The following is a 19,847-nucleotide window of genomic DNA, read 5'->3' as shown; positions in this document are numbered from 1 at the left end:
TCTTGCTAATTCTCTTATATATGCCCCAATTGAAAATTCAAATCAACTTGATGGGAACACTATGAATAAAGTACAAGCAGTTTACTATTCCAATCTCAATGAACTTCATCATCAAGGTTGTAAATGCAATAGATTGACGTCACCTCCACCCGTTGAACAATACCTCTGTAATACCATTGCATATATTCTAATCAATCATCACGCACAGACTAACATAACTGCAGGGACATTTTGATATATCCACAGAAAAGTCACCGTTTCCGATTTGTGACATTTGAAGGTGAATTAGAAGACTTCAGAGCATCTCGAATGCACTGCCTCCAGTCAGAATTCTGATTTTGGTGCTCTCGGTATGAACTTGTAAAAAAGGGTATTGAACATTTACATTTATAAATTCATGTCACAGTCTTACAGAATAAAAAATTTCGGAACAAGGACATTTCAGAATTTTCAGTCTATCTTTAGAAAATTAATTGTTTCTGATTTGTGTCGTATAAATTTGAAGCCTTGTGAATTATTCAGATGCTTTCTCTCTTTGAATTTGCATTGTAAATGTCTACAAAAATATTCAGCTAGTATATTTACAAATTCCTATCACGTGCTTGTTATTTTTAATCAAGGCAAGCCATGGAAAAGTTGTTGACCATGATTTATGAATTCAAAAGTGAAATGAAATCCTAAATTAATAATAATTAAAATGGCTTCTTTGTTGGTATTTTGCTTTCTGTGATAAAGTTCAAGAAAATTATGGATGATTTGGGATATTAAGAAGATCTATTATTGCCTAGATGTTTTGTGATTATTAATTAGATTTGTTCAGAGATGCCATGTGGCAGGGACACATGTAATCAACCCTTGAATATGACCGCTTCATATTTATGACATTTGTAAGCAACATTACAAGTAAAAACGTTATGTATCACTATATAAACAAAGTTTCAAAGAATTTTAGGTTTTGGCAAATCTAAAGATTATTCCATTAATTTTTATTCATTTTCAGATAAAATGAAATAGATTATCGTAAACCAAGTAAAACACTTTTACTTGGTTTTCAAAAACTTGATCTCAACGTCAAAAATTGTATATTTCTAATAAGTGAAAACATGAAACGATGTTTGTGAGAGTGGCTATATCCCAGGGATATTTAGCAATAGATTTAAACTAGCTTTATCACCTTTAGACCTAGGCCTACTTTATGAACTTAATCATTTTTGTTTAAGAGCTTAAACAAAATCAACCAAAGTTGTTGTTTTTTTATTTAAACAGCAATTTTCAAATAATAACTATCAATATTTTGTTTCTTTCAGGAGCAGGTTTGAAATAATTTGTCTACTATTAAAACCATTTACAATTTTTTGAGATAGTGGTATTTCAATGATTTTTTAAATTCACAATACATAGAAAGCTGCTCGCATATGACATCACAAATAAAAAAATTAACTTGTAATAACTTTTTTAATCTTTTGTGGATTTTCCTCATAATCAAACCTTCACTTATATTTTTGATTATGTTTCTGCTGTTTTTTTAAAGGTCAAGTCCACCCCAGAAAACATTGATTTGAATAAAGAGAGAAATCAAATAAGCATAACACTGAAAATTTCATCAAAATCGAATGTAAAATAAGGTTATGATATTTCAAAGTTTTGCTTATTTTTCAAAAAACAGTAATATGCACATTTCAGTGACATGCAAATGAGACAGTCGATGATGTCCCATACTCACTATTTCTTTTGTTTTTTATTGTTTGAATTTTACAATATTTCATTTGTTACAGATTTGACAATAAGGACAAACTTGACTGAACCATATATAGTATTAAACAATGCTAATTCCACATGTTTAGGGAGGAATTAATAATCGTTTAACTTGACAATGAGGGGAAAATGAAAATATTTCATATTTCATATAATAAAATACAAAAGAAATAGTGAGTGGATGACGTCATCAGTTTCCTCTTTTTCATACTGACCAGGATGTGCATATAACTGTTTTGTGAAAGTAAGTGAAATTTAAAAATGCCATAACTTTCTTATTTTACATCCAATTTTGCTGAAATTTTCAGTGTGATGCTTGTTGGATTTTTCTCTTTTTATTCAAATCATCTTTTTGTTGGGGTGGACTTGTCCTTAGACAAACTTTTTGTCAGGGGTGACATCCCCTTTCATATTAAGTATGCTTAAATGTCAAGAATTTAAATTTGAAACCCACATCAGCTTTGAATAGTGACCAGCCAAAAAGTGGAATCTATTCGGTTTGAATTAAAGATAAATACCAGTTGTGTTAACGATCTCAAAATGCTTCAAACAGAATCCAATAAAATGACCACCCAAGTGTTTGTATGTACAAATGAAAAATATGTGACAAATGGCTCTGGAAAAAAATATGTAATTCCTGAGAAATGAGCAAAATAAGCACAGAATTCCATAAAATGTATATTTTTCCAAGCAATATTTATGCACTGTCCCACTTATGCCTATTTGTATTAGGGATCACCAGAATTATCGGTTCTCAGCTAAGATTTCATGATTTCTAAAAGATAAGTTTATTTCAATGTACCAGATCTAGATCTATGATAATATGGTGGCAATTTACATTGATGTTAAAGACTTTCTCATGAAATAATTTTTTACCGCTACTACTTTCTTTTACCTTTAAAATCCACAAGATTTAAGTCTAAATCCAATGTTATTATTCACAGCCAATCCAGATTTATTTTAAGTCATTGAAATCAAAGAGTGTACCAGTTGACAAGGTTATGACCCTGCAACCTGTTCGAAGATCATTTGTATGCCATGGTTAATGTTGAGTTTGGCTGGCTCATCAGCAGACAGGCAGGTTGGTAGACCCATCATAATCATCATTGCCAAACATAATTGAAGATGAAATTGAGCGTGGTAGATGCGGATTAGATTGACAGCTTGCTCCATATCAAATCCTTTTAATGCTCGAGACTAACCAAACAGTTCACTAGGACTATATTTCTGTGAAATTTCATAGAAATGAAATGAAATAATCTAGGAATGGGAAATGTCCTTGGTATTTTGTAATAATCCATTTCTTAGAAGCAAGAAAATGAGAATCTGCATTGATTGATGTGTGTGAATTTAACACCTTACTGTCCGATAAATAGGTCATGACGAGACTGAAATGAAAGTCTCATTCTCATTGCTTTCAGTAAAGACTATGTTTCATTAAGGTGCCTGCATATTATTGTTTAAAAAATGATAAAATTGTTAACAAAGCTCTCGCTTATATTTTTCTGCATTTTAAAGATCGATCATCAATTGCAAGATGATGTCTTCCAGGGACATTAGGTATGAATGAGCATGTTGTCAAAAATTTGACTGCAAGGGAACAGTCTTTAAAGTCTACCCTAACATAAAGTTGGTTTAAATAAAAAGAGAAAAATCAAACAACCATGACACTGAAGATTTCATCAAAATCAGATTTAAAATAATAAAGTTATGACATTTTAAAGTTTTGCTTTATTTCATAAAATACTTATATTCACATCTTGGTCAGTATGCAAATTAGGAGACTGATGACATCATCAACTCACTATTTATGTTGTATTTCATTACACGGAATATGAAATATTCTAATTTTCTCCTCATTGTCATATGAAATGAAGTTTTATTTCTCTGTGATCATGTGTAACTATTATTTTTGTAAAAAAATTTGGTTTAAACAAAAGGGTGCTTATTGCTGAATCTGTAAAAATTGAAATATTGTATAATTCAAACAATAAAAAACAAAAGAAATAGTGAGGGATATCATCGACTCCCTCATTTGCATATCACTGAGTTGTGCATATAACTGTTTTGTGAAAAATAAGCGAAACTTTAAAATTTCATAACTTTATTTTACACCCGATTTTGATGAAATTTTCAGTGTTATGCTTGTTTGATTTTTTTTCTTTTTATTCAAGTCAACTTTTCATTGGGATGGACTTGACCTTTAAAAGGATGGAACATCAAAGTGACTGAAAAATAGTAACCCCAGAGCCAGAGGTCTGACCAAGATTTTTGTGGATACAGCAGGATTTAATGTACCACGCTGGGCAGTGACATACCCCAAAAGCTTTGTTTTTCTTTTCTATCTCCCGAGCTAGAATAAATTCACTTCGAAGGAATGAAGACTTGTTGGCTTGAAGCAGGTAGCTCTTTCTGAGTACTCTTCTGTTGAGACAGCTGTTCAATTTTGTTCATATTAAAGATTTGGAAGGCTGTCTGACCTTTTGCTTCTTTCATCAAGTAGTTATTCCAGGACCTCCTTCTTAACTCAACTTACATCAAATCTCTAAATAAATATTCTCAATCGATGTGGACAGATTGCAGTGCCGCAAATCCTTCCTATCTCTATCTGACCTTTTATCAATACAAAAATAATTGTAAATCAAAAATGTCTAGGCTTTATTAATTTATAAATTTAATTAGAGTATGACTCAGTGCAATGAATGAAATCCAACACACCTGTAATGAATACAATTCTACTGATAAAGTACATGAAGATTTATGTCGTAAAACATTTGATATTTTTATATATAAATGACTTTTTTGTCATCTACATCATCAGATTTTTTTGAATCAAAACATGTGGTAGTGAAGCATTGCTCTTAATGCCGAATCATTTAGCTCCAAATTAATCATATAAATATTCATTACAAAAGTGGTGCTGTCCAGTGGACTGAAAAGTGAATCATCTTGTTACTATAGTAACAGTCAGACCAGTGCTACTCAGCCAATCATAATCAAGCACAGTTGTCAGACGACAAATGTTGATGAAACGGTCTCCGATGTATCCACAAAAAGAAAGTGTGTTGAATTGTATATTTTTGGTGAAAGTGTGCTGCACCAAGGAATATAAAGTTGCACTTTCTGCTTTCTTATAATACTCATACCCACATCTAAATAGGCAAACTCTTCCCAAGTACATGATTAAACAAGCACAGGCATGCACCAAACTGGGCCGGCATTGGTGTTAACGAGTCTGTTATTAAAAAAAAAACACTTGGCACTGAGTAGTTATCGTACTTCCATTTTTCAGCGAAAATCTCAATATAGATATTTTGACCAAATGCCAACAGAGTTTTTATGAGTTCCAGTGTTACTGTTGTGACTGATGTTTGTTTATGCTTCGACACCAAACCGGTGTTGGAACACCGTGACTGATGTTTGTTTTTGCTTCGACTCCAACACCGGTGTTGAACACCGTGATTGATGTTTGTTTTTGCTTTGACACCAAGCTGTGACTGATCTTTGTTTTTGCTTTGACACCAACACCGGTGTTCAACACCGTGACTGATGTTTGTTTTTGCTTCGACACCAACACCGTGACTGATGTTTGTTTTTGCTTAGACACCAAGCTGTGACTGATGTTTGTTTTTGCTTTGACACCAACACCGATGTTCAACACCGTGACTGATGTTTGTTTTTGCTTCGACACCAACACGGTGTTCAACACCGTAATATGATCATGCAGTATAGATCAAAAGTCATTTTCCTTGCTTTGACCTGTGTAATTCATCAAAACATGAATAAGTGGGTGACCTTTTTATCATGTGCTTACCAGACCATAGTATGACATGCTTGATGCTTCATTGCTTCCAAAATAGGTAATCATATTCTATAATGAGATTAGAAATAAATGTCTCTCTTTCCCTTCTATTTCTCTCTCTCTCCCTCCCTCTCTCCCCCTCTGGCAAAAGAAGTATGGGACACGCTAACTTTGAGAAATGATAACAATCTCATGAAAAACTTCCCATTCTCGCGCGTTATATCCGCCCATTTGTTTTGTACACGGGGTGGAAGTGTGGGTATTGCAAATTACTCGTTTGTTTTGCACAGTATAACTTTGAAATTTTATATTTTTGAACAAAATTTGATGCTTTATCGCCTCAAATACTGAAATTCTTAATTCTTCCACGGAATTCCAATTCGCTACTCCTCTTTTCGTCAGTTTGAGAAACTTTCCCCTTATATATGAAAGACGTTAACAAGACCTGCCCCATATAGTATTGAAAAGAGAGAATAACGGATAATGGTAATTCAGCCTTACAAATTGGATTTCAATTTTTATTTTCTGTTCGATTTGAAAAATTCAAAAAATGCTCAACAGATAATTTATACATTACTCTTGAATACTACATTCTTTTTTTCTACCCAAACCGTAATTTTAATGAGAAAAACGGAAAATCCTGAAATTACATTTTAGGGAGTGTGGGCCACATTTTACAAATTTCAACCCATTCAGAAAACGAAAATTAATATTAGAGGGTTGAGAATTTAGTTGGAAGGGGTAGATATATCAAATATCTTCCAGAATCAGCGCTACTTGTTTCTGAAACTCTCTAAATTTGTCGCAATATTTTTTTGTTTTTTGTGGTTTTTGCTTACTGAAGTACACGAAAACTATGGGTAGGGAAGTGTGGGCCACCTTTTCAGATTAAGTTTGTGGACAAATGTTAAACAAAATTCGTCATAAAATGATTTGAATTCCATCTTTAGAATCTATATTATGAAATTAATGACAAATTTCGATCAAATTCTCCCCCAAATGCCTTGTTTGGATGATAGTTTTGAAGGATGTAAAATGGGAACAAGGGCGCCCCCATGGTTAAACCATTTGGACGGAAGTGTGTGCCAGATTTTCGACTGTGAATGGAAGTATGGGACACAATTTTAGTTGGGTTCATTAAAGTACATTTTGTTTGATTAATACTCCGGATTAAACATTTACCCTATAGTATGTTTCTTTTTGTATTTTTAATGAATGTGTGCAGTATTTCATTTAAATATTCACCCTGGGAGGGGAGGGGGTGTGTCATTGACGAAAAGGATATAAAATAGCGAGGGAGATTGGAATGCGGGAAAATTTTGCCTGAGTGGGGAAAATCGCCCCTTGCCAAATTTCTGTTTGATTCCAGACCTAGTCAAAGAAAATTGTTTCAAAACTTTCATCTTTTCAAAGATTTTATTTTATCCTGGTTATTTTTTACACTTTAAGGAATATAAAGAGGTTCCTTTTCTCAATTATTTTTATTTGGCCTTTTTTTCTTTTTTTTTCTTTTGGGGTCGGCTTTTGGGAAGCTGTAAATGCCATAAAAATGAATACCCCAAAAATTACTAGATTAGAAATCCTCTTTAAGGGTGTGAAAATGTGTGATTTAGAGTTTGCCGCTCTGAATAGGGTGTAAAATTATCCCTTGCTAAAATCCTCGTTAGGTGACTTTTATGAGGTAAGGGACGCGGATGTATCAAAAACACATACCCCATCCCCCCGGGAATATTCGGCCATGAAGTAACATGTATGCATCAACACATGTGTAAACATACCCTAAGACCCCTAAACACACAAACATACAACAATCTCAATTACACACCAAAGTGACGTAATTGTCAACTGAAAGTCAGAAATGCCCATCATTTCACAAATGTTTTAAAACAAGAGATGTAGACTTTATGACGATTTGAAAGTTTTCATGTTACATGGTTAATCTACAGAAAGTTTTTAGTCAATAGGATTTTTTTTCTTAAAACAAGCGATAAAAAAACTGGACATCTGATTATCTTTCTCTTTAAGGCAACTTTAATTATCCCTATTCCATTATTAGACCTGGGCGCTGTAACACAAATGTTAGCGATTAATTGCTAAATCAAATCAATCAGAATTGTTTCTTTGAAATTAGGGATCAATCGTTAACCACTGTGATACGGGCCTTAGCTTAAGAACAAATATGCACACACACATGAAAAACACACACACACACAAACATGCCTGCAAGAGATGCGAAATGTGACATTTGCATCACAAGTTCCCAGAATATTTACATTTATAATGTATGGGGGAGGGAGGGGAGATGTGTACTGCTTGTGTGGAAATGGGGCCGATTACGATGGTTCCATGACATTTACTCTGGCGACAATTGCTCCGCTTTAAATTCCTCACACTAACCAAATAACTAACTTCAACCCTGGATTTAACACTATGCCCAACATAAAACCCTATTGTAACCCTAACCCTTTATCTTAGACTAAAAAAAGCCCAGAGCAAGTGTCACAGAAGCAAATGTCGTGTCATCACTGGTTAGGACAAGTGGGTTCGATAGGGAGGTCACACAGTCAGAGGGACAAGCACTGAATCAGAATCTGTTAACATCTAGCAGATGGGTCTTTTATTAATAACTATTTAAAAATCAGACAGTACAATTAATGGCCTTTCATATAGGAGTTCACTAGAACTCACATTTCTACAGAGACATGGAGCAGGCATGCACCCTTTAAGGTTGAATCTTAATATTGTAAGAGCTATATATTATTAGCTCACTGGCTTATTCTTCAATCATAAGTGGGTCAAATTTGAACTTTTAAGTTTAAAGGATACGTAATCAAGCTAATTACTATAATTAATTGATGTAAATCATGAAATTAACACAATTGAAATTGTGACTGATGTATAGGAAATGAGGAGAAAAATATAGTTGTGGGTTACACCTTCAATAAAATTTAGAAGCTGCAAAAATTTCAAAAAGAAAGCACAAACTAATAAAGACTTCAGAGATAAATCAATCAATTGTTAATTATGACCTCATGGTTTTAATTTTGACAGCGTAGACTGACAGTGATAACTTTGATGTGTCAGAATCTTCAGATTATTCCGGTAACATAACAGAAAGCAAACACACCTTTTAATGCAATTTTAATCAATGAAAACTTGTTTGTAGCAATAAAGCCCTCATCTGATGCTATTTACCTTTTTTCTTAATGATACATCACACTGTGTCTGTGAAACAGTATATTAAACATATTTGGCTGGCACAAAAGTGTTCAGAAAATATTATTCCAAATTATCAAACAACATAACAGAAAGCAAACACACCTTTTAATGCAATTTTAATCAATGAAAACTTGTTTGTAGCAATAAAGCCCTCATCTGATGCTATTTACCTTTTTTCTTAATGATACATCACACTGTGTCTGTGAAACAGTATATTAAACATATTTGGCTGGCACAAAAGTGTTCAGAAAATATTATTCCAAATTATCAAACAAACTACTTGAGAATGAAACTGGTACAAGATCACACTAAACAGAGGCAATTGTACCCATACAATGTGTTTTGTGCATTGACATTCAATTGACCCAGTACCAAGAGACCATGTCCTGCAGAATGTTAAGAGGATATATTTAAAATATAACACTATAGAATAACATAAAGTATTTTTACCAGGCGTATAGATTTATTTATAACATGTTAGTTGTTTATGTTCACACTAAGTTTGAATAAGCTAAAGCAGTAATAAGAACTTTTCATTGTGCATTCACATTTTTTCTGTATTTATATGTTAAACTTGACTCTCAGTTTGTCAACCTGTGGTCCATTGGTCTTTGAGCCAAGAGGTGACAAATCCCACGATTTGAGTCAAATGAAATCATTTTTTATTCATAATATCATAATAACCACAGTAAATATATTATAATATACTGCTTAGTGTTTGCAAGTGTATTTATGCAACTAAAGGCAAGACTACATAATATTTTAGGGGTAAATCAAGCATTGATACACATTGATACAGATGATCGTGCCCAATTATTTTGGTAGAGTTATCCCTAACAAGTTATATATCACTGGAAAGGTCTCACTCTAAAGAGTTGAAATATGCATGTTATTTCCCTATAGGGTGTAGAGTTTATCTGATTCTCAGATTTATTGGGAAGTATTTTTTTTTCACAGTTTTCCACATATTTTAACCTAAAACTTTTTATGTCATTACCGTATGCCTTTTCTGATTGCATTTTTGAATTCCTCAGATAATTTCCTTTCAAGTATATATATACTTTTATGGGTATAGGATGTCATACATAAGAAAACAAATGCAATTTTATGAAACAGTGCGATTTTGGAGGAAAATTCGAGTTGTAATGGAAATGGGCCTCACTCAAAACGCATGGCCACATAATATTTTAAGGTGTCCATTTAATTGACCTGTATATCAAATGCTCATTTTCATGGGTATAATACCTTGCATTGTATACTTTTCTTCTAAGCATCAGAAAATACGAGCGTGTATTCAAAGAACTGAAAAATAGCAAATATAAGAGTACACGATCATATCATTCCTTGACACCTCTGGCTTTACATGTAATAGGTTCCACTGGTATCTAATAATAATCTGGTAACCTTACCTCTAGCTAAACCAAAATAAAGGCATCCCAATGATTTAATCATCATCTTGGATATGGGAAAATTAATATTTTGCTTGGATTTAACCATTCATGCTCAGTGACTCATTAATGCAATATGCAGAAATGGAAATCTTCTATTTGAAATCAATCAGATGCAATCACAATCCAAATAACTTGTTTGTGAAATAAAACAATCAGAGGAACTGCAATAATCAAAGGTTTTTATGTACAAAACACTAAGTATACTTCTATAGGGCGGTAACCTTCAGGCCCGAATTCACAAGGGTGGTTTTGAAAACCCACGGTTGAGTCCATGGTTTATGCAGATTTCCTGTTTAAATTATGCTTAATTTAGCGCGTATTGGGCGTGTGTATAAAAAATGTTCAATGCTGATGCGCGCATTTGTCACAATGCGCCAAATTGACGCCTGTTACCATGGTTAGATACGCTATTTTATTCATGAGTCCACTCTTCAAACAGTGGACTTATGAATAAAATAGCGTATCTAACCATGGTAACAGGCGTCAATTTGGCGCATTGTGACAAATGCGCGCATCAGCATTGAACATTTTTTATACACACGCCCAATACGCGCTAAATTAAGCGTAATTTAAACAGGAAATCTGCATAAACCATGGACTCAACCGTGGGTTTTCAAAACCACCTTTGAAAATTCGGGCCTCAATGTTCTCAAACTCATGACGAAAAACCTCCTTTTGATAACACTATACCCCGGATTTTCTCAATGAATTCTCTTCAAGTACGAAAACCCTACTGCCCAAAGCATGCAATGTAAGTATCAAAACACCTATTTCTTTACCTCGGTCCGAAGATAACACAACAGCCCGAGTGCGGTCCTGGAAAACATGTCGCCATTTTTTATTCACTTACTTTCCTTATTTCAAGGTTGATTTTCTTCGTTCGAAATTGAAAATGGGCTAGCATTAACTTTCTGAATACAATATGCCTTTGAAAACGTGATTAAATATCGAATACAATTATTTAATTCCGAAGGTCCTTCTACAGGCAGAGAAGACTTACGTAATAGCACAGCTGTTGTTTATCATTTCGTTCTTGGCTCAACGCTCATAATCTGGCCTGTGGGGATTACCTGGCCAAGCGGGGTTGATCAGGCGGATGTTTCATAAAGCTGTTCGTAAGTTAAGAGCGATTAGTGATCATGTCTTGCGGTAAATGGTACAAACCATTAGCGATAATCACCAGTCGTTGTTAAAGTCGCTCTTAACTTACGAACAGCTTTATGAAAAGACCCCCAGGGCTTGGAAATTATGTTTTAGATTTTCAAATGCAAAATGGGGTAAAATACCGCAGTTTGCAATCTGATCTGCGGTCCGTTCCCAAACGGGGGTAAGACGTAATGCTTGATGTGGGCTCATTGACTTCCAACACTTGCGGCAGATCTTGTCACATTTCACCAGATCTCTGTAAAAGACAAATTCAAAGTGCTTATCATCAATTTTGAATATATTATTTCTATTTTCAAGTAAGTTTGATTAACTTTTACCTCTTTTAACTTAGACAGAATTGATCAAGAAGGAATTAAACTTATTAGGGGGTTTCCAAATATTGCTCAGAAGTCAACATTTACTACATGTGGGAACAATATCTTATTCCTTTGACTTTGACCTTTCATTCAACATATCTTCTTATTCATAATCTTCCTTGCAAGTTACAAAACTACTGAGCATTCCTATCTCAAGTTGTATAAATGTATATCTTAAAATATAATATGTAATGGTCCACTGTATGAAAACATGCAACACTATTTTTATTATCTATCCAGTTGCCAGGAAGAGTTCTCTGTTCACAATACTGTACTTTTTTTTGGGGGGGGGGCTTAGGTCATTTAAAAATAATTAAAATATTTTTTATCACTTTAAATAATAAGTGATTGAAAATTAGTACACATTAATAGGAGTCAACATCCTTTGCCTGTCATAGAGCCTTTATATCACTAAAAAATGTTGAAAGGAATATCCATACAAGGATCTTCTAATAGAGAGACTTACACATGTATATATACTAGCAGTGATGCCATTAGATTTAGCTTACCTTCTCGCAGACCCAAGTTTCTGGCCTTGTCATAAAATTGTTGACTAGTAATCTTATCTCTCGTACTAGGCATTATTATTTTATAAGCCTCGTTGGTCTGACAAAAAAATGGGATACACAATCAAAATTAAAACAGCATAAACAAATTAGTCAATAGTAAAGGAAAGTACAGAAATGTGCAAATGTTTTTGCACAACAATGGGGAATGTCAGGTGCATTTCCAAACTTAATAAAAGAGAACAGGTAAAAAGAAGAATACATTAAAAAAAATAATTTTACCATGAATGTTTTCATTTGAACAATCACTGTAAAATATTGATAGAGTTGCATATCTCAAAATCTATAGATACTGTCTGACCTATGTATCTTCAAATGTGTTCATAACAGCCTGGAACCAACAAGGTTTGAACCACAAGCCCTGTGAAAATAATAAAATGCATCACCAGGCATCACTTCATTTGTGCCTTTTAGGGTAAAAGAAATTCATTTTGTGAGCTAACTTCTTGACAATTTGATGTGACAATAATTGTGAATGTTCATATTCACATTATCATATGTCTACATCCACCCAGAAGGCTAAGGAATCTCACACTTGTGTCATTGTATTGTAATGCAACCTGACTTTGCAAAAAACTTCAGGCTCTGTATTTTATTAATTCTGTGTGTGCTTAATTTACCAATCGGCATGATTGGTGGCTTGATTTATTTAATTCATGTTGGTTTTTTGGTGTCTGTGTGTGTTACTTCAAATTGTTCATTTTTACCTTTTCATGCTCAAGTACAGCTGCCAAATTTTGTAAAAGCCTGTCAGTACTTTGATGGATGAAAATCAGTAATTCTCAGAAGTGTAGTATATTATATCACAGACACTAATTTCTGAAATCAGTAGTTTGCTAGTGATAATCATTATTCTTCTCCTATTTAAATAGAAATTACTGAAGTACTAGTTGGCAGGTCTGCTCAAGGCATGAAAATAATATATCTTTCACTCAGTTTCTATCCAACAGAAGTAACCATTAACCTTATTGAGTTCACATACGATTTCAAAGGGAAAAGAATTGAAAAAATAAATAGGCGATTATTAGAACTTTGTGATTTTGAAACATAATACAAAAAACTCCAAAGAGTTCAGTTTTTTTCTCTCCCTAATTCACAAGTCTCCGGAACTGATTTAAATCTGTCATTTTTCTTTTAGAGGGGGCTATCAAAATCACATCACACTTCAAACGTACAAGTGAAATCAAACTGAATTAGATTGCACAAGCCATGCAAGTCTGCTAAAGTATTCAACACAACAGACATACATTGAAGTGATAATTTCTCATGCCATTGTGACTTAAAAAACATTGTGAAAAAAAAACATGCACCAATTCCAGTTTATAAAGTAGCATTTGGTTTAGAGAGAATACGCACATTGCACACTATATAGGATAATTATTAGAAATATTGTGAATAACATTTGAGTATTGATAAATTAATGTTGTACTCACTATATCCCTGAATTTTGGTTTTTTGACTACTGAGCATGTCCGATTCATGACAGCCATGATTGTCCTCTTCATGTCCTCAAGCTCCACTGATGTTAGTACGAAGCGGGATCTTGGCTGTAGGTACAAACATAGTAGAAAATAAAATATAAATCTTTTATTTTCAGTATTTTATTACTGATGTAAAACTTTAACAAAAATTGTGAAGGGGAAACAATTAGATGAGTATGTTCTTTCCTCAAAGGTGTGATTTCATCGCAATTGGAGACATCAAATTAATATCAGAGAAAGTTAGAAAGTAAATGCTTATGAATTTAATTTTAGTTGATAATTATGGATCCTTATATTAGCAGCTCTAGAATGAGCTTTGCTCAAAAGTCAACATGTTGGAATAATGTATTTTCAGATATTCTCTGTAATATGCATATTCAAATATATCGGGTATCATAAATAATATTTTAAGTGAATGAATATATTTTCAATGAATTAGTGACATATACAATTTCTTTAATACAAATATATATATATATATATATGCATGTTTTATTTCTGTACTTATATCAAAATAAATTTATCATTTACAAATAAAGAGTTTATTTGCAAAAACCAACAAGTTTGTCTTTTGTCAAATTGATGTATTCATAATCTAAGAGCAACAAAAACACAGAAAACAAGGATTTCTTTGCTATGTTTAAACATAATTTTACAAATACTGATTTATATGTAGTAAGAAATTTATAATTTGAAATGTTATATTTTACTCTCTATGAGAGTTACCTTACTTAAATAAAAAATAATAATTAAAAAAGAAAAAGAAAAAAACTTCATAAGGCATGGTCTTATTAAAAAAAAACATACTGATATGAAATACATAAACTTCATGTAGCATTAGTGACAAACCTTTTTTACTTCCTTTTGTTGAGAAAGCTCGTGACCTTCCTCATGGCCACAGGTCTCAGGAGCAGACTCAGAGGGGATGTTGGCTTGTGTATTTCCCTGGGCCTTCCTCTTCTTCATGCCTGCACTTTTTAGGGCGGTCGTCTGACTCGTTGATGGTCCAGCATGGACCTCTACATGGACATCTACAGGATGTTCAGGAGCAGTCTGCTCCTGCATTTCTGGCTGCTGTTGATTTTAAGGAAACATGTAGGATTTAATTTATGAATAGATATCAAATCTGAAGCATAATATATACGCAGGTTAAAATATGTACTGACCCCAATTAAAAGAATGTGTACTTTGCTCACTGATAGTACAATGGAGGCATATGGAGGATAAAATTGTTTGATTGAATTTGTAGTTGGTACAATTACCGAATAGCAAAATCAACTACTGGTAGTTAGGTTGTTAATTCATTTGTGTTCTTTTGTCTTTGAGTAAGCTCCACCGAGAAAGGTTCCACATGATCTATAACACATTGGTCCAGTGCTAATAATGCGCAAAATATTGCACATATTACTGGGATTGGATAAGATTAAGAAGTAAAATGAAATTTAAGGGTTAGATAAGAAATTAATGTTTTTTTTTTTTATTTGGCAGTTGCAAGTTTCTTAAAGCAAGAGTCATCTGAAAAAAGAAAAATTGTGAAAACATGTAATATTAGGGTAGCAATAACACATGTGATTTGATAATTATTGCATAATGAAGGATACATACCTGTCCAAGAAGAAGACTCCACACCTTATCGCGGCATTCGATGTTTTGGGAAGTCTTAAATCTTGCCGTGTAGTAATGCTCGGCAGTTTCTACGGAATGACACATGAAGGTTGCCACCTTCTTGCGCCACTCCGCAGACATCTCATCCCGTGCCTGCAACATAACAACAAAATTGAGAGAAATAACTTTCACATACAATGCCTTGGTACACCTCAAACTTCCCATTACAAGCCTTCCTTCAATACTGTACTCATTTATACATTACTTCCAAATGCAGTTTATTAAAGCTTGCTTTGATGGTTTGACTACCATGGTTTGACACACCAATTGGCAGATTTCGCCCAAGTGCTCTGGAAGGCACAAAGCTCTCGCCACGATTTTTCATGACTTTTCCTACAAGTTTCCTACAAATTTTGCCATCAAATTTGTGATGCCCGGGGTATGGTTCTAAAGTTAGATAATTATTTATTCATACATGTCAGACCAAAAATCACTCCAAAAAGTGATTTTGTGTACAGGAGAACTGCAATTTGACTCTTTTCACGTCATGGTTCATATATAAATATGCTTATATTTGCTCTCAATGGCTGAAATTGAATTGCTTTAGCAGTATTCTGTTTTATCAAATGCATGTCACATATTCCATCAAAAAATAAACTGCAACAAAAGAAAAAAAATATAAGAGTTGGTGGAGGGGGAGGGGTAAGGGTGGTGGTGTAAATGGCATTTTGTTCAGGCAATTCTGCCGTTCATTGCAAACGTATATGTACAGCGCACCTATTTTCATTCTCTGTGTCAAGGATGAATCTTACTTACCGCTGAGGCAACTGTCTTTCGGATGCTTCTCGTAGAGACCCCTCCCTGCAGCCCACATGCTCGCCAAGCCTCAGTTAACTCGCAGCTTGGTTTCAACACAGCCTTGCCATTATGGCCCAGAAAGTATGGCGCATTTACAAGATTATCTGATGGTGAGCTCTTTGGTGTGAGTTTACGCAACTCGTCATATAGCTGGAAATAATTGAAATGCTGGTCTTCAACCACAATTTCAGCTCTACCAAATGAAGACGACGTCTTGTGATCATGCACCTGGAATTAAAAGATAAAGAATATGTCTTTTCTCCTGATCCAAACCACCATGACCATTCATGGCATCCTATTTTGGGGTTTGGTTTTGTCTTTACAACTGATCCAGCTGCCTTTACAAAAAATAAGTGATATTCAGAATGGTAAGGAATCACATTGATTTGTATGGTTTTGTTATTGAGAGAAAAGATAGGAATAGGTATGGGGGAGGCGTAGCAATGGTCATTGCTGACGAGCTCAATTAATGTCGAAGAGTGGACCTAGAGAGCTCACATATTGAATCTAGATGGATTGAACTCAAGCTGCAAAACACAAATTTGATAGGAATTTTTTATCAGCCCCCACAATCCAATGTTGAATATCAGGACTTAATTGAGACTACAGTCTCACAGGCTATGAGAATAGAAGTATATGTCTTAGGAGATCTCAATTACAATACGCTTGATGTTAGAAAGGCTCAGTTTATAAAACAACTGTGTATCCAACAAACCTTTAACAGGTAATCGAATCTCTTACCCAGATAACTGGAAATAGCCAAAGTCTTCTTAATATTTTGTTAACTAATAACCCACTAAATGTCAAAGAAAGTAGAGTGGTATCCAATGGGTTAAGCGACCACAGCTTTGTGTATGTAGTGAGGAAACTTTATAGACCAACTTTGCTTCACAGAATGATTACTATTCGGTCTTTCAAAAAGTTTGACATAGATGCTTTTATTGGCGATCTGCAAGAGGTTGATTAGGAACCCTTTCTACAAAGTGTTAATGTTGAAGACGCATGGCAAGTTTGGAAAGAATTGTTATCAAAGGTGTGTGACAAACATGCTCCTATTGTTTCTATGAGAGCAAGATCGGCCAAAACCCCATGGGTAACAGATGATTTTGGACGCTATCCACAACATCATAAATGTTAAATTAATTATTATACGTTACACGTAACGAGTCTGCAGAATGTGCCCTAGTATGTGATGGAGTGTGTGTGTCTGTGTGTTTTTGATGAATCTGATGAAAGCACAGAGGGTTGGGATTTTTAAAGATTTATTTCTTGTATATTTTGTATATTATGTACTGTATATATTTATCATTATAATTTGTATGTACATGTATTTTAATTAACAGGGCCCAATAGTAAACCAGCTTTTTATTCATTGTTAATGTTTTTATCGTGTATAACTGAATTGCTTACCGTGTATAAAATGCAAAATAAATAGATGAAATAAACCAATTGAAAGAAATGGCAGAAAAGACTAGAAATAGAGATACATGGAAACAATTCAGAAGTATGAGAAATTTTGTGAATAATTTGAGGATGACTTAAGAGTTACTATCAGGAACAGATAATGCAAAAAAAGAATAATCCAAAGAAGCTATGTAAAATTCTCAAAATACTCACACTCTCAAACAAGAAGACTTATGTTATTAGGAGTGGTAATGGTACACAAGAAATCGATCAAGGAGTTCTTGCAGAAAAATTCAATGAATTTTTTTTCGACAGCTGGTATCAACTGTGTATCTTGGATTGATCATACATCAGTTCAAAGAAAGATGCTTAATCGGTCAGAGTCACAATTCAAACTTGACAAGTCGATGAGAAATTTATACGAAACAAGATAAAACAAGATAAACTCGGAGCTTGGCTTTATCAATGACTTCAACTCGGCCGAATGATGAGGATGTCTTGTGATCATGAGTTCTTTGATAATATTGATGTTCCTTGGTAGTTTAGTGGAGATATATGTTCCTTGGTAGTAAAGTGAAATTTGCTTTTATTACTGAAAAGAGCATCCTCAGTCATATGTTCTCATCTTATGCACTCATTCAATCTTTCTATAGATTCTGGCAAAATACCTGTGGAATGGAAACGTTCAAGAGTTACCCCTGTATACAGAGAGAGGACGGGGAGAAAGGGACGACATGTCCAATTATAGACCAATTTAAATTACTCCAATAACAATGAAGAACAGCGAGTTCTTTGCAATTTTAATGCTGTATGTATTTTTAATATATGTTGTATAAAATTTATATTCCACTAGACCCCTTCCTGCAGGCCATATGCCCTCCATGCCTCGGTAAACTCGGAGCTTGGCTTCAACAGTATGGGCAAGGAAATATGGTGCGTTTACAAGTTTATCTGACTGTGATCTATGATGGCGTTAGTTTACGCAACTCATCATAAAACTTGAAGTAATGGAAATGTTGTTCATCAATGACTTCAACTCGGCCGAATGATGAGGATGTCTTGTGATCATGAGTTCTTTGATAATATTGATGTTCCTTGGTAGTATAGTGGAGATATATGTTCCTTGGTACTATAGTGAAATTTGTTTTTATAGGGTTAACACGATATTCGACTACATGTTCAGTATTTGAGATCTGTTAATATGTCCTCTGTATTTCTAGTCGATTATTTACATAATTTCATCTAATATTTGGATTGACATCTAATCTTTGAATTGTTATTACAAATATTGTAACCATCCGTGGATTGTTTGAATGTATAACACTATACTGGAAAGAGTAACCTCCTATAAATATCTTGATGTATTCCTAGATCAATCCCTAGGCCTTCAGCAAAATGGTTCTCTATACATTCCAATATTTAAATTCAGCGGAGAGATCATTTGGAAGGTATGCATTCCTGACTTAGGTAGAATAGTTTTCAAGATAGCTTAATTTAAATGTTGTGATGAATCAGCCTTGCAATGCCAAGGCCACTTTTAAATTGAAAAGTTGGTCATCATTACATTGATTCAAACCATTTTGAATGTGCGTATGCAAGAGCCTAAAAAAAAAATGATGCGAATCGAAATAGTGAAATCAACATTTCATACAAGTTGTTGTTGTTGTTGAATATGATGGCGCTCTTCAATCTCTGATTCGGCTTGCCGGCGAGAGTGGCAAGGTTGAGCTCAGCTGCGATATTCCAAGGGAGCTGAATAGACGTAAGAGAGGAAGGAAAGGAGGAGTTAGAGCTCGCCTAAAGAGATGTTTTCGTCCCCCATTGCTCTCTATAATAGCTAACTGTCGTTCATTGAGTAATAAATTTGATGAGTTGAAGGCATGTATGAAATTCAGATATGAGTACCGTGATAGCTGCTTACTGTGTTTTACTGAGACTTGGTTTTCATCAAAAGGCACTGAAACTGATACGCCCATGGACAGTTTCATCTGTCTTAGAGGGGACCGCACAGCAGCATCAGGAAAGAGTACCAGGGGTGGTGGGTGTGTGTTTACATTAATGAGAGATGGTGTCATGAAAGTAACGTCACTGTGAAAGATACCTTCTGTTCAGAAAACATTGAACTTCTCTCTATAGCAGTTCATCCACATTACCTGCCAAGGGAGTTTAATAATATCTATGTT

General features: G+C 34.1%; 1 protein-coding gene across 1 annotated transcript; it reads right to left on the bottom strand.

Moving 5' to 3' along the window:
- Positions 1-6,032: 6,032 nt before the first annotated feature.
- On the bottom strand, positions 6,033-16,572 carry LOC135153174 (uncharacterized). The gene is made up of 6 exons (XM_064095380.1): positions 16,219-16,572; positions 15,403-15,555; positions 14,647-14,871; positions 13,750-13,863; positions 12,260-12,356; positions 6,033-11,629 (listed from the first exon to the last, which is right to left on the bottom strand). The coding sequence occupies exons 2-6, from the start codon at positions 15,541-15,543 to the stop codon at positions 11,619-11,621; spliced, it is 588 nt and encodes a 195-aa protein (XP_063951450.1). The 5' UTR covers positions 15,544-15,555; positions 16,219-16,572; the 3' UTR covers positions 6,033-11,618.
- Positions 16,573-19,847: the final 3,275 nt, after the last annotated feature.

The sequence above is a fragment of the Lytechinus pictus genome, chromosome 2 (genome assembly GCF_037042905.1).
Source record: "Lytechinus pictus isolate F3 Inbred chromosome 2, Lp3.0, whole genome shotgun sequence".
Taxonomy (NCBI): Eukaryota; Metazoa; Echinodermata; class Echinoidea; order Temnopleuroida; family Toxopneustidae; genus Lytechinus; species Lytechinus pictus.
This window is presented reverse-complemented; position numbering and strand designations above follow the sequence as displayed.

Bases quoted from the DNA above. Each gene is read 5' to 3' on its own strand.
- LOC135153174 (XM_064095380.1), bottom strand. From the start codon at position 15,543: ATGTCTGCGGAGTGGCGCAAGAAGGTGGCAACCTTCATGTGTCATTCC. The intron at 14,872-15,402 runs GTATGTATCCTT...TAAAATCAACAG, and splicing joins GGAGTCTTCTTCTTGGACAG to CAGCCAGAAATGCAGGAGCA. The intron at 12,357-13,749 runs GTGAGTACAACA...TTTTTTTGTCAG, and splicing joins AACCAAAATTCAGGGATATA to ACCAACGAGGCTTATAAAAT.